At 47.1% G+C, this 14,908-nt stretch overlaps 1 protein-coding gene across 2 annotated transcripts in view; it reads right to left on the bottom strand.

The window, feature by feature from the left end:
* Positions 1 to 1,268: 1,268 nt before the first annotated feature.
* Positions 1,269 to 14,908, bottom strand: part of LOC134454314 (far upstream element-binding protein 2-like) — a 20,234-nt gene continuing 6,594 nt past the window's right edge. Inside the window, exons 8-19 of one of the 2 annotated variants that reach the window (XM_063205258.1) lie at positions 12,389 to 12,487; positions 11,586 to 11,720; positions 11,277 to 11,379; positions 10,852 to 10,973; positions 10,257 to 10,427; positions 8,943 to 9,086; positions 7,016 to 7,140; positions 6,277 to 6,365; positions 4,905 to 5,126; positions 4,208 to 4,258; positions 3,584 to 3,744; positions 1,269 to 3,256 (exon numbers count right to left, since the gene is read on the bottom strand). In XM_063205258.1, the coding sequence (XP_063061328.1) occupies positions 3,248 to 3,256; positions 3,584 to 3,744; positions 4,208 to 4,258; positions 4,905 to 5,126; positions 6,277 to 6,365; positions 7,016 to 7,140; positions 8,943 to 9,086; positions 10,257 to 10,427; positions 10,852 to 10,973; positions 11,277 to 11,379; positions 11,586 to 11,720; positions 12,389 to 12,487 (1,431 nt within the window). In that variant the 3' untranslated portion in view covers positions 1,269 to 3,247. The remainder of the gene's footprint in view (positions 3,257 to 3,583; positions 3,745 to 4,207; positions 4,259 to 4,904; positions 5,127 to 6,276; positions 6,366 to 7,015; positions 7,141 to 8,942; positions 9,087 to 10,256; positions 10,428 to 10,851; positions 10,974 to 11,276; positions 11,380 to 11,585; positions 11,721 to 12,388; positions 12,488 to 14,908) is intronic. The other variant, XM_063205267.1, reaches the window with a different exon arrangement.

Here is a 14,908-nt window from a genome sequence, read left to right as displayed (position 1 = left end):
TGCAACGATGTGTGCTAGTGATGTGACAGGTGTGTTCACGATCTGGTACAGAAAGCAGTTCATTTTACAACTGTAGAGTTCAGCAAACGTATCTACTCAGTTTTGGTGTCCGGCTGCAGTATTTGTGTAGAGTAGGCTCATCAGTTACATACAAGTTATATGTAACTGTACAAGTTACTGTGTGCATAAAATAAAAATATATATATTATTTTGAAAAAGCCCTCAATTTAAAGAACACGTCACAGCTTTGGCTGGGCTCAGGACATTGTAATCTGAAAGCATGCACGGTGGGGGAAAAAGTGAAAGCCCAACTGGGAAGCTCAAACTCCCACTCATTGTGACACAGCACTCCAGAGCACACAAAGTGTTCACTACACACAATGAAATTGCATTTATGCCTCACCTGTGCAAGGGGGCAGCCCCCAATGGCGCCCGAAAGGGAGCAGTACGGTGGGACGTTCTCATGCACATGGTCTCATGGAGGATGGGGGAGAGCACTGGTTGATTACTCCCCTCACCAACCTGGCAGGTCGGGAGTCGAACAGAATTGACCAAAGAACACACTAACTGGCCCAAGAGAACATTTTATGAACCAATGAAAGTCAAAAATATGTCATACAGTCGTCATTCAATGTGCCTCTACGGGGTGACACTGAAAGTCAATAGTAGCCTATTATTCGAAAGAAAATAAGACCAGATCAACCCTACACAAGTTTATCAAGGGCAGATAAAAAGCAGTTTTCATTTATTTTTTAAAGCAAGCCACTGTTGGGGCAATGCTTATTTCTACAGAAAGCGTGGTCCAGCATTTGGCGGCATAGCTGATTAAATGGCATATCCTGCGCAGTGAATCACTATTTCAAGATCCAGTATGTAGCATGCTGGCCAGAGTAGGCATTGCAACAGTTTCCTATCCCCATATTAGATCTCTTCATGGATCTTAAAGTAATAAACTTTTCCCATTTTGCATATGGAAATTTCCTTTGAATTTGATATATTCAACTACATCATGGTGCTCCTTCAGAAATGTTACCTACCCTTTTTGAATTTTGAGCCAGTGACTGCAGGCTTTGCAAGTGTAAATGTCAAAACTGCCTTTAACCCAATATTAGGTTTTCCTTTGTAGTAAAAAAGTATATTTGTGTCAATATTTTAATGTACATCATGTGCCATTTCTCCATGCAAGAACATGACTGGAACTCTCCCCAACACAGTAAATAAACGCAGACATGCATACAAAAAAACACAAACCCAAATGCACAAATGTGTCCATTGAGATGTCTGTAGATCTTATTTTTATTGTGAAGTTTTTAAAAACAAGCAGTAAAAAGTAAAAAACCAGGCGTACAATATATATATATTTATAGAACATGACTTCTTGGAACTCAATGGAGCGTGGGGTCGGGGGGGTTGGGGATTCGGAGTGGGGCAAACGATCGGACGTCTCGTCTGGCTTTGTGGAAGAGGATGGGGGGTGGGGGAGGGCTGGTGGGGGTGACAGGTGGACTGCTGTAAGTACCAACACACAAACACACACCTCTCACCTGCTCACTCAAACACAAACCTGTTTCTCCGGCTCACTGGAACACAAACGCGCATCATGGACGTCTCCCGTCCTGCCCGCTTGCAGACAAATACTGCTGCTCGCAGTGTTGTCCAGAACCACAAACACACACAATCGGAAACGCTGTCCACACACACACACAAAATCGGAAAACGCTGTCCACACACACGCAGGTTTCAGTGTACATGACTTCCTTCCAATACCATGGTGCACAAACACACTCACGCATGCACACGCACCCACACACAGAACAGATCAAGCAGTCACCACCCGACTAGGTACCCTCTCACCCCACAGGCAGACAGAAAGAGAGACAGAGAGAAACAGAGTGAGACAGACAGAGAGAGAGAGAGGGAGGGATCAAAAAGACATGAGGGAGGGGAGGTGAAGTACTTTTCAATATTAGGAATGTTCCAACTTAAAAACTACACATTTCATTTCTTTAGAAACATAAAGAGACCAAAACAATCATCAAAACCGAAATAAAACAACTAAAACCATCCGAAGGAAAAAAAACAAAAACAAAAAAACCGAGCGGGACAGAGCAATAGAATCAAAATCACAAAAACGTTGTAAAAAAATAAGGGAAGGAGGGAGGGAGAGGAGGGCGTTTTGTACAAAGAGAAGAAGTTAGTCGTTGGCTGCAGAGAATGAGAGAGCGGGATGGAGAGAGAGACAGATGGAGGGAGAGAGGAGAGAGGGAGGCGTTTTGTACAAGGACGAGAAGAGCAGTTAAGCATTGGTCGCAGCAGGATGAGTGTGTGTGTGTGTTACAGTCAACATGAAGAATATCCAAACGGAAGGACGCAATATTACTGGTGTGTGTGTGTGTGTGTGTGTGTGTGTGTGTGTGTGTGTGTGTGTGTGTGTGTGTGTGTGTGTGTGTGTGTGTGTGTGTGTGTGTGTGTATGGAAGTCCACAGGACAAGGAAAAGGAGGAGGAGGAGAAAGAGGAGTGGAAGATGCAGGAGGAGTAATGTCACAGTTGCTCAGTTGTTTGTTCGTCCAGGTAACGCTTCCCTTTTGTCGTCGTCGTTTTCTGAAGAGATGGGAGGCTGCCAATGTTTTGATCTCCAACTTCTGAAAGCCGCTTATCTCTCTCTTTTTTCCCCCCTCACTCCCCCCTCTGCATTTCACTCTCGTTGATCACAAGGCTCAAGCCTCTAACCCAAACACACACGCGCGCGCGCGCGCACACACCCAACCTAACCCCACAAAGAACGTAGATTTAAAACAATCCGGGACCCAAAAAGACGGAAATTTCCAATAGTGATCGGCTTTTGACTGTCATCTTTTGAACAGTTCTCTCACATTAGTTGGGGCAAGCAAGACAACAGATAACGCCAAGAAGGGGGGGTATTTAAAAAAAAAAAAAGTTTCGTTCTGGGGAAAAATAAAACAATAAAGAACTGATAGCAGGGCCCCAAGCGTAGTGGGAGGTCTGGGGCGTCTCTGGCTGGTTGGGGCTCGGTCGGAGGGAGGAGGAGTACTTGGTTTGCAGGTGTGTGTGTGTGTGTGTGTGTGTGTGTGTGTGTGTGTGTGTGTGTGTGTGCGTGCGCGTGTGTGTCTTGACCCCATATTCCAGAGGAGGGGTTGATGAGGAGTTTGGCTCGGGAGAGAGAAGAGGAGATGAGGAGGGGGAAGGAGGAGGAAGCATCCAACAACAACGATGGATCGATCAGTCTCACTGTGCCTGGGGAGAGAGAGAGAGAAAGAGAGAGACACAGAGAGAGAGAAGAAGAAAGGAGAGAGATTAGTATACATGACCATTTCAGTTTCAGCTGAACAGCAACTGTGTGTGTGTGTGTGTGTGTGTGTGTGTGTGTGTGTGTGTGTGTGTGTGATTGTGATACTCCTGGAACTCTTGTTTGTGCGCATACATGCGTGCTCATGGTGTAATGCATGTCTGCTGCCTGTAGTACTCTGTGGAGTGTGTGTGTACTATAGTGTGTTCTGCTCTGTACTTAAACACACACTGGGGAGTAGAAGACCCCATTTACTACAAGCACACAGTAATCACCTGTTGTCCCTGTGGTGCGGCGGCGCCCTGTCCCGGTGCGGATCCCCCGTAGTAGGCGGCCTGCTGCCGGTAGTACTCTGCCCAGGCCGCGCTGTAGTCCTGCTGGCCCGCCTGGCCACCTGCCGCCCCTGCTGACGCTCCTGGAGCTCCGGCACCCCCTGCTGGACAGAGTAAGCAAGGGCAAGAGGAGACAAGTTGTTAATTTGATATCGTGAACAGTCATACATAATCCTGGAGTTCTAGCACCCCCTGCTGGGCAACACAAGACAAAGGCAGGGCAAGACAAGACATTCATTTGATTCATTGTCATAATGAACTTTATTATTTAGGGTTAGGACTAAATATTCATTTGATATTGTTAACAGTCATAAACAATCATACCAATCATAAATTATACTTCTAACCTATTATAATACTAACCTATAAATAATAATCAGTCACCACAATCAAACAATAACTAACATCAACAAATAATCCTTTCAATAACAAATCATATATAACATACATCACAGTCAACATAATTGACAAGAATAGCGATTGAGAATATGCAAAAGTGTAAACAACCGCACATTTAGGAAATGTAACAGTGTAAAATAATAGATTTATGAGAAGTTAAAGTGTTACCTGCAGCTGCTGCTCCCCCAGGAGCCCCCGCAGCAGGAGCACCTGCCTGAGCTGAGGAGAGAAGAGGAGAGGAGAGGAGAGGAGAGGAGAGGAGAGGAGAGGAGAGAAGAAGAGAGGAGAGGAGAGGAGAGAAGAAGAGAGAAGAGGAGAGAAGAGAAGAGAAGAGAAGAGGAGAGAAGAGAAGAGAAGAGAAGAGAAGAGAAGAGAAGAGAAGAGAGGAGAGGAGAGGAGAGGAGAGGAGAAGAGAAGAGAAGAGGATGGAAGAGGATGGAAGAGGATGGAAGAGAAGAGAACAGAAGAGAAAAGAGAAGAGGATGGAAGAGAAGAGAAGAGAAGAGAAGAGGGAGGGGAGAGAGAGTGAGGGTGAGAAAGCGAGAGAGAGAGAAGAGAGTGGGGGAAAGGCAAGAGAAGAGATGGAGGGATGAGAGGCAAGGGATGGAAAAGAGGAGAAAGGGAGAAAAAATGTTTTATTTACACACACTACACAAAATGAACTGAAGTCTGTCAATCTCACTCACACACAAGAATTATGCAACTCTTAATCACTCACTCTCAAAAACACTCACAAAGCATCACACACACGCACACACAAAGCAACACACAAAGCAACACACACACGCACACAAAGCAACACACAAAGCAACACACACCCCATCTCTCTCTCTCTCGCTCACACTCTCTCCCCCTCCCTCCTTACCCATCTTCTTGTAGTATTCTTCCCAGGCCTTGGTGTAGTCCGGCTGGCCTCCGGCTGCTGCCTGGGCCTGCTGCGGCTGCTGCTGCTGCTGGTCTCCGGGGCCGGCTGCTGGCTGGGCTCCCGGGTGGCCCTGACCCGGCATGGCGCCCCCGCCTGGCTGCTGCTGGTAGTACTGCGCGTAGTAGGCAGCCCAGGCCGCGCTGTGGTCCGCCGCCGCTTTGCCTGGAACACAAGGGGTTAACGGTTATGCCCCGTGTACACCAGGCACTACCTACGCGACCCAGGTAGCTGGGGTGGTTGAAGAAGTTGCGCCATGAATTAGCTTTATTCGCTCTGGACGCGCCATTGACATGATTGATTCAGCTAATCACATAACGGCTCCGTCTTGACTCTTGACAGCCTGGGACATTCATCGATATGAACATTCCAATTGGTTTTCGCTGAACCGCGTCATAACGAATTCGCTCAAGATTAGCTTGAGTTTAATTGTCAAAATTCGCTCTGGTCGCTCAGTTCGCTTCGCTCCTGGCGAATTCGCTCCGGTAGCTCTATTCGCCTAGCCTGGGCGAAAAGCCGACTGTTGACTCAGTCAATCAGTCTGGCAAAAGCCATGAGGAATCCGTCTCCATGGACGGTGGGAGAGTCTGATCTCACTCTCATTTAAATTAATTGGAGTTCCAAACTCCAGATTAAAACCCATATTGTGCTTTATTAGCATGCCTGTTACGTTATAGCGTCGCAAAAGCATACAAATAACAAAACGAAAGTGTGAATATAGTTACCTTAACCAATCAGTAACGGAGCTCGCGGGTGAGTTCTACGTCACCACTCTCAACTCTTTGCTGACTGGCTAAACACTGAGAGAACCGAGCTCAAGGCTTTTGACAGACGATGTGCGGAGCCAAAATCTTTGGGTGGAGGACATGGATGGCGTCGCCAGGCTACTATTCGCCTTCCCTCCATAGAGAAATAATGACTTCCGCCGCTCAGGTCGCGTAGTTCGTGCTTGGTGTACACAGGGCTTAATTGCGTATGGGTGCATGCGTGCTATCCAATCTCCCGTGCTCCCTTGTGCTTGTAGCCTCGTGAGGACGTCACAATAGAAGTTTAGTTCAAATATCTCCTACAGGCACGATCCAAATGGCGTCCTCATTAGCAATTGGGATGTTGAATTGGAAAAAAAGTGTCCCATAAGTTGCTGTGGCTAAGCTAGGAGCGGGCAAGCGCTCGCCTTCTCCACTGAGAGGATGCATCCCATGATCAAAATTCCCAAAATGGACTTGGGTGTGCGCATTATACCTAGTGGGGTCGTGTGGGTTCCAGGTAGGTGTGTGTGTGTGTGTGTGTGTGTGTGTGTGTGTGTGTTACTTACTGGGGTCGTGTGGTGCGGGTGGTTGCCAGGGCTGGTATGCGTTACCCCACCCCTGGGGAGCGTACTGAGGACCTCCAGGGGGACCCCCACTAGAGACAGAGAGAGAGAGCGAGAGAGAAAAGTAGAGAGGTAGAGAGAGGGGGGAGGGGGAGGAGAGTGCGAGCCAGCGCAAGACAGAGAGGTAGAGACAGAGAGAAAGACAGACAAAGACAATATATTAGAGAACTGAATTCATCATAACAAAACATTACATGAGACCATCTGACGTTGCCTTTGTGGTTATTACAATGGCTTACAATTATTCTCCCATCTCAGAAACAATAACTATTAAGTATGACTTGAATTCATGAGTTTAGGAGAGTAGCAGAGCACAATACAGCAATAAATGTGAGCGTGCATGCCTCTCAATAGACCCAGTTGGCACCTCTGGCCCGCCCATAAAACTGCCTCTTGCCCCCCTCTGAATGCTCCACTCGCTGGCCGTGCGGTGCCAATCACTGCCAGTCATTAGACATATTGATTAGCCACTACATACAGTGGGTGGAGCAAATGTGGGGGGAAAACAAGCAATTTTATGGGCGGGCCCCAGAGTTGCCGACCGGGTCTATACTCTGCGGTAGTGTGTGTGTGTGTGTGTGTGTGTGTGTGTGTGTGTGTGTGTGTGTGTGTGTGTGTGTGTGAATAAAATAATAATAATAATAATAATAATAATAATAATAATAATAATAAGAATACTCACTGTGGCGGTCCGCCAGGGGGTCCAGGCTGGTAGGGTCCTGGCTGGTAGGGGCCGGCGTTGTAGGGGCCAACGGGGCCACCAGGCCCAGGCCCTCCAGGACCGGGGCCCACAGGACACAGAGGACCCTATCAGAGAGCAGAGCAGAGGTCACGTGACTACACTATAGCCAATCACAACAGGGGACCATGGGAGAAGGGGAATATCAGACTATAGCCAATGAAAACATGGCCCTCCAGGGGCAGAGCACACAGGGGACCCTATCAGAGAGACACAAGTCTCATGACTACACTATAGCCAATCACAAGAGGGGCTGTGGGACACAGGGGGCTGCATCAGAGATCAGAAGACAGACTACACAAAGTCCACTAGGACCAGGGCTCAAAATTAACACCAGCGAAATGCCGGTGAAATTTCACTTTGGCTGGTAGAGAATAGGGATGTGCATTTCTGCCAAAAGCACTATTCGAAATTCGATGGCCACTATTCGAATGTTATTCGAAATTCGAAAAAAAAAAAGACGTGCGTTTGCTGACTGAGGGACTCCCACCGTCATCCCTTGAAACATGTAGCCTAAATTCCGCCGACGTATCATAAAGAGTTCAATACTTATTTACAGTGGCCTTCCATCTACAGCACCAGGGGGGGAGCAATAGCTAGAAAATGCTGTCGAGTGTACACCTCTGAACGTCCAGCAGCACGTTCACTGGAAGAGGTCTGTGCGTCCGTGACGAGAAATATGTATCATTCCCTTCCCCTCCTTCCATTCTCGTGGCACGGCAAAGTAAACCCCACTGAACAGTTGTTCGCTAGTTGGGCTGCATTAGAACTAGTTAGCAATTGACATTGTTGACAGACAGTATCCCGATTCACACGGCTACAGGGGTGGCTTTTACAAAGTTTGTTTCACAAATCCGAAGCAACGCCATATGAAACGACCCCCAAATAGTTGCAGATTATAGTGTAGTGAGCCAAATAAAATCGCCTCAGCTAAGAGTACTCAGCTAGCTTACTTCGCTTGTTAGCTTATCATTATTAGAGTTTTAGAGATATTGAAATAACCTGCCATTGTTGACACTGACGTTGGCTAACAGCTACAAGTAGCTTACCTTGCAGAAGTTTACGCTGGTCAAATCAGACGCAAATTGATATGCCATTATTCCCGAACAGTTACAGATGACAGTCCATGTTTACAAAACCATCACTACTAGCAGATTTACAGTGTCAGCGATTTATTTATGAATGCCCAATGCCCATTCCTGAAAATGCACGAGATGCGTGGCTTCTCCCTAGCTGTGTGTGTCGTGTCGGCGGGGGGGGCGGAACGCTTTCAGACACTCGCCTGTGTTGGAAATGAAAGATGAGCATCGTATCTAGTTCTAGACCTACCAGGGAAATTAAAATACAGTGGAGCTACTAAGTTAATTTAATGTAACCCTGCAGAACTTTTCATTTGTCACTTAACACTGCAAGGGAGGCAAACACAGATTTTTTTTTTACTGGCTGGATTTTTTTTTATTCGACAGGACTATTCTAAATTCGAAAGGAAAACGAATATTCGAACCTTCGAATATTCGTGCACATCCCTAGTAGAGAATGCCATTTTAGTAGCCACTTTGACCCATTAGTGAGTGTGTGTTTGGCTAGTAAGATTAACATCTACTAGCCATTTCGGGTGGTGATGGAAAAAAGTCAATTTACAGCCCTAGTATCAGAGCTGAAGTCATGTGACCATGCTACAGCCTATCAGGCTGGCACACCACACTATGGTAACCAATCAACATGCTGCATTGCACTAACACACAGGCAAGCAACCAATACACAACGCCAGCTCAATTTTGAACTCAGCGGCATTGGTGTGGTCGATCTGTTGCAGCGATCCGCAGTGCACACACAGCAAGCATGCACAGCAAGCATGCACGCTACTCACCTCGATCTTGTCCTCGATGAGCTGTTTGGCGTGGTCGATCTGTTGGGGTGATCCGCGGATGACGAAGAGCTTGAAGTTGGGGTCGCCGTTGGGGGGCGGCTGCCGAGAGATCTCCACAAACGCACCTGTCTGCTGGTTAATGGCCTAAAGAACAAAATTATATAATAATTATTTTTATTAATAATATCATTATCCTCCACAGACGCACCTATATACTGGCTGATGGCATAACGGAGGATGAACAATTCATATCAATCAACAACAATATAACAAGCTTATGATTTTAAAAATGTACATAAAAAGGGCCTAAAGCAGGGGTGTCAAACATACGGCCCGCGGGCCGCATCCGGCCCGCCAGAGGGTTCCATCCGGCCCGGAGAAAAAAAAAAAAAAAACGAAAAAAAAAAGAAAAACATTTTTTATTTTATTTTATTTTTTTTACTTTTTTTTTTTTTTTATGAAATAACCGAAATGCGCAATTACGCACAAAATCGAGACCTGCATGACATTAACCCAATGGTCCCTCTCTTATACTGTATATATGTAGTAAAGTGCACATCACACTTCTATTATAAATGGTGAATTTGTTGTACTGTAACAGGCATTTGATAAAGCTCATATATTATAGACCTCATATATAGAGATAAAATGTTAATATTTCTTATTCGTATTGTATTGGTATTGGTTGTAATTAAATAATAAATATAATTGGATTTGTATTGGTTCCTATTAAGCTGAAACTGGAAACGGTATGTTAGAATGAGTGAAAATGCAGGAAATTACATCTAAGAAATAAAAAAAATTCTGGGGGAAAACCCCCAGACCCCCTACCAAAAATAGCTGTCCCTTATTTAATTAATTGACGGTTATCAATGAATAAATGAAGTCAAGGAAATTTTGCATAGGATTAGCAGTTTATCAGTATTGCATTGCTTTCTACATATTCAACACACTTAAAACGTGATAGCACTGAACACTAATCCTCTGCTTTACGTTTTTTTTTTGCGATAATGTTAGTAATGCGGCCCGCTTGAGGTCCACATGGGTTGTATGCGGCCCCCGGACCAAAATGAGTTTGACACCCCTGGCCTAAAGAAAGTGTTGTAGCCAATGAGACCGTGAGTGTTTTATGCGAGTGTGACAGGCAGTGTGGGCATGTGTTTCCCTCACGTTCTCTCGACCACATCTGATGACTTGTGCAATATGTAGTTGTGTGTGTGTGTGTGTGTGTGTGTGTGTGTGTGTGTGTGTGTGTGTGTGTGTGTGTGTGTGTGTGTGTGTGTGTGTGTGTGTGTGTGTGTGTGTGTGTGTTACCTTGACGTTCTCTCCTCCGCGTCCGATGACGAGTCCGCACTTGTGTGCGGGGATGGAGAAGGTCATCTCTCCGCCTCCTCCAGGGGGACCGCCCCAGCCTCCCGGCCCGCCGTGCCCACGACCGCGACCTCCTCCTGGGGGAAGACCCGCACCAGGAGGCCCTGGGGGACCCTGGAGGGTGGAGGAGGAGGAGGAGGAGAGGGAGAGTGAAGAGAGGAGAGAAGAGAAAAGAGAGGGGCATGGAGCAGGAGGAAGAGGGGGGAGTGAGTAGAGGAGAGAGGTGGAGAACAGAGAAAAGGTGCAGAGAGAGCGAGAGAAAAACAGGGTTACCATCTAATATAGCTCATCAACATACAAAAAAAACAAAGTGCCATTCTCATAGCATCCTCCATCATCCTCATCTCCTCTCTCCCTTCATCCAGTCACTCCTCCAAAACAAACACACACACATGCACACACACATGCACACACACATGCACACACGCATGCGCACACACACGCACGCGCACACACACACACACACAGAGACACACACACACACACACAGACACACACACACACACACAGACACAGACACGCCCCCCTGTGTACTCACCCCTCCGCCCTCCTCTCGGGCGCGTATGCTCTGCAGCAGGTCGTTGATGATGCTGGCGGCGTGTTCACAACGGTCAGGAGGACCCATGACGTGGGCAATCTTATCTGGTCCACTACCATCATCTGACACACAAGACACGAGACATCATCAACATAATCTATGTTATCAGATCCACTACCATCATCTACTCAGAAAAACACACATCATCATCATCATCATCATCTTTCATATCTGGACCACTACCATCATCTAATACACAGACAGACAAATCATCATCATCGACCCATAATGTGGGCAATCTTATCAGGGTTAGGGTTCCATCATCTTGTAACACAAGGACGTCATCATCATCATTATTCTAGTCTGCAATCTTATCAGGACTACTCCCATCGTCCCATCATGCAGTCTGTGTGTGTGTGTAGTACCTGGCTTGAACTGTATTCTGACTCCGGCGTCGTTCTGGATCTTCTTGATCATCTCTCCGCTGCGGCCAATCACCACGCCCACAGAGTGACGCGGCACTGGGATCTGACCAATCACGAGAGGGAGAGAGAGAGAGAGAGAGAGAGAGAGAGAGAGAGAGAGAGAGAAACAGCATGTCAGCAACATGCACGCACATGCAAACAGTAAAAAGAAAAACACGTTAAAAACACACACACGCACACGTGTGCACATCCTTCTTACGGATCTCAAAACTGGCGTGAACACACACACACACACACAATGCCGCTTACCTCGATGCCGCCTCCTCCTCCGCCTCCACCTCCTCCGCCGCCGCCCATACCTCCGCGTGAGCCGTACTCCCCGCGGTTCTCAAAGCCGGGGTGGTCCCTCTCCCTCAGGATCTCCTGCACCATCTCACGCGCTTGCTGCAATAAAGAGACACACACAGTCATTTCAAACACTACCGCTTAGTGCAACACACAGTCATTTCAAACACTACCGCTTAGTGCAACACACAGTCATTTCAAACACTACCGCTTAGTGCAACACAGTCATTTCAAACACTACCGCTTAGTGCAACACAGTCATTTCAAACACTACCGCTTAGTGCAACACAGTCATTTCAAACACTACCGCTTAGTGCAACACAGTCATTTCAAACACTACCGCTTAGTGCAACACACAGTCATTTCAAACACTACCGCTTAGTGCAACACACAGTCATTTCAAACACTACCGCTTAGTGCAACACACACAGTCATTTCAAACACTACCGCTTAGTGCAACACACACACACACAGGGTCATTTCAAACACTAACACTTGCTGCAAAACAGACAAGTAATTCCAAACACTTACTGTGGTGTCAAACTAAAGCAATTTGTTGATTACTCTCGAGCGTTGCTTTTTCTCTCCCTCCCTCTCTAAAGCAGGTGCTTTGTGGCTCAAGGAAATTGATGACTAATAAATATGGTCATTACATTACATTACATTGAGCTGATGCTTTTCTCAGAGCGATTTGCAGTCGTTATTCACAGGGTGTGTGTGTGTGTGTGTGTGTGTGTGTGTGTGTGTGTGTGTGTGTGCGAGCGTACCTGCACTTTGTAGGGGTCTCCGATGATGCGCAGTGGCTTGTCGATGTTCGGGCCCTGAGACGCATCCTGGATCAGGATCATCTTGACTCCAGCACGCTCCTGAAACAAACACGCACACACAAGATAGTGAAGTTAATGAGGCAACACAGTAACTTAGGAGCCACGGTGAAGGCTGTAGTTTGACTGCCTCTCTTCCTGATGACAAGCACACAACCAAACGCATACAATAAACCCTCTACCCGGCACAACTTCTCCTAAGACACAAACTAAATTCCTAGACACACACACACCGTTACCTGAAGACCAACCACACACACCTAGATGTTTGGTGGCCTCGCGCCTTTACTTGTAATGAGTCCAGCCTTCCCCAACACACACACACACACACACACACACCTTTCCCCAACACATACACATACACACACACACACACACCTTTCCCCAACACACACACACCTTTCCCCAACACACACACACCTTCCGCAACACACACACACACCCACACACACACCTTACCTTACCCAACACCCACACACACACACACACACCCTTTACCCAACACACACACACACCCCTTACCCAACACACACACACACACACCTTCCCCAACACACACACACACACACACACCTTCCCCAACACACACACACACACACACACACCTTCCCCAACACACACACACACACACACACACACCTTCCCCAACACACACACACACACACACCTTCCCCAACACACACACACACACACCACACCTTTCCCAACACACACACACACCCCTTACCCAACACACACACACACACACACACACACACACACACACACACCTTACCCAACACACACACACACACACACACACACACACACACACACACACACACACACACACCCCCACACACACACACACACACCTTCCCCAACACAAACACACACCTTCCCCAACACACACACACACACACACACCTTCCCCAACACACACACACCTTCCCCAACACACACACACACACACCTTCCCCAACACACACACACACACACCTTCCCCAACACACACACACCTTCCCCAACACACACACACCTTCCCCAACACACACACACACACACCTTCCCCAACACACACACACACACCTTCCCCAACACACACACACACACACCTTCCCCAACACACACACACACACACACACACACACACACACACCTTCCCCAACACACACACACACCTTCCCCAACACACACACACACACCTTCCCCAACACACACACACACACACACACACCTTCCCCAACACACACACACACCTTCCCCAACACACACACACACCTTCCCCAACACACACACACACACCTTCCCCAACACACACACACACACACACACACACACACACACACACACCTTCCCCAACACACACACACACACACACACACACACACACACACACCTTCCCCAACACACACACACACACACACACACACACACACACACACACACCTTCCCCAACACACACCTTCCCCAACACACACACACACACCTTCCCCAACACACACACACACACACACACACACACCTTCCCCAACACACACACACACCTTCCCCAACACACACACACCTTCCCCAACACACACACACACACACACCGCTTCCTCACTATTGAATCTAAAGAGACAAACTAGTCCATTTGCCAAAGGTTAAAATAATCGTTGGTGTTGCAGCACTAGTCTACCGTTGTGGTAGGCCTACACTGAAATAGAGCTGCGCAGGATGAGGCAGAAAATCTAATGTTCGTTTTGATGCGCTGCTCTATCAAGAACGGCCCAGGCGCTGTCACTGAAATGCATACGGAAACGAAAGTGGCTCTTTGAAATCCAGCGACTTGTAAAAGTAGAGCATGGCTTCAATGCACACAGCAAATTTAGCGATAAACCAGCTACATCTGCCTTATCCAATTTTGTTCACCTATGGAAACCGCTGTCGATTTGCCTAGAGGCAGCTGACAGACAAGTTAGCCTATTTCACAGGAACGGTCTCGCGCGCAGGATTTTTTAAAATGACGGATGGGCGTTATCTGGTAGGCTATATTTTGTGATAACTACGGCACAGTAAGAAATTATGCGATATCCGCTGAATGTGTCTTGCTTCTCCCGGCTAAGTCAACCACATTGACTGAGGGAAAAGATGTTGGACAGCAACAGCGGCTATAAGCAGGATCTCACCGCCCAACGTAACATTTTTACTACTAGATTCACAGTAGACGCTTTCCAGAAGCCAGCACATGCCTCTTTCCATACCCATTTGTTTTTTGATATATCCTGCGATCAAGCAAATCATTTTTCCACATGCAGCCTAAGTGAGGCAAAGTGGAGCCCAATGCTCTCCAGGACTGGAGACCCGCCCCATTCTACTTCTGATTGGCTAAAATGCTACTGTCACAGTGTTCACCTTTCACTTCACATTGGCAGACAAACGCACGCGTCTTTTTATTGATTTTTTTTTGTAGGCACTTTGCCTCGCAATATTAAAATTCTG

The sequence above is a fragment of the Engraulis encrasicolus genome, chromosome 1, assembly GCF_034702125.1.
Source record: "Engraulis encrasicolus isolate BLACKSEA-1 chromosome 1, IST_EnEncr_1.0, whole genome shotgun sequence".
In the NCBI taxonomy this organism is placed as follows: domain Eukaryota; kingdom Metazoa; phylum Chordata; class Actinopteri; order Clupeiformes; family Engraulidae; genus Engraulis; species Engraulis encrasicolus.
The sequence above is the reverse complement of the archived record's forward strand: the minus strand, read 5'-3'. Positions and strand labels throughout refer to the sequence as shown.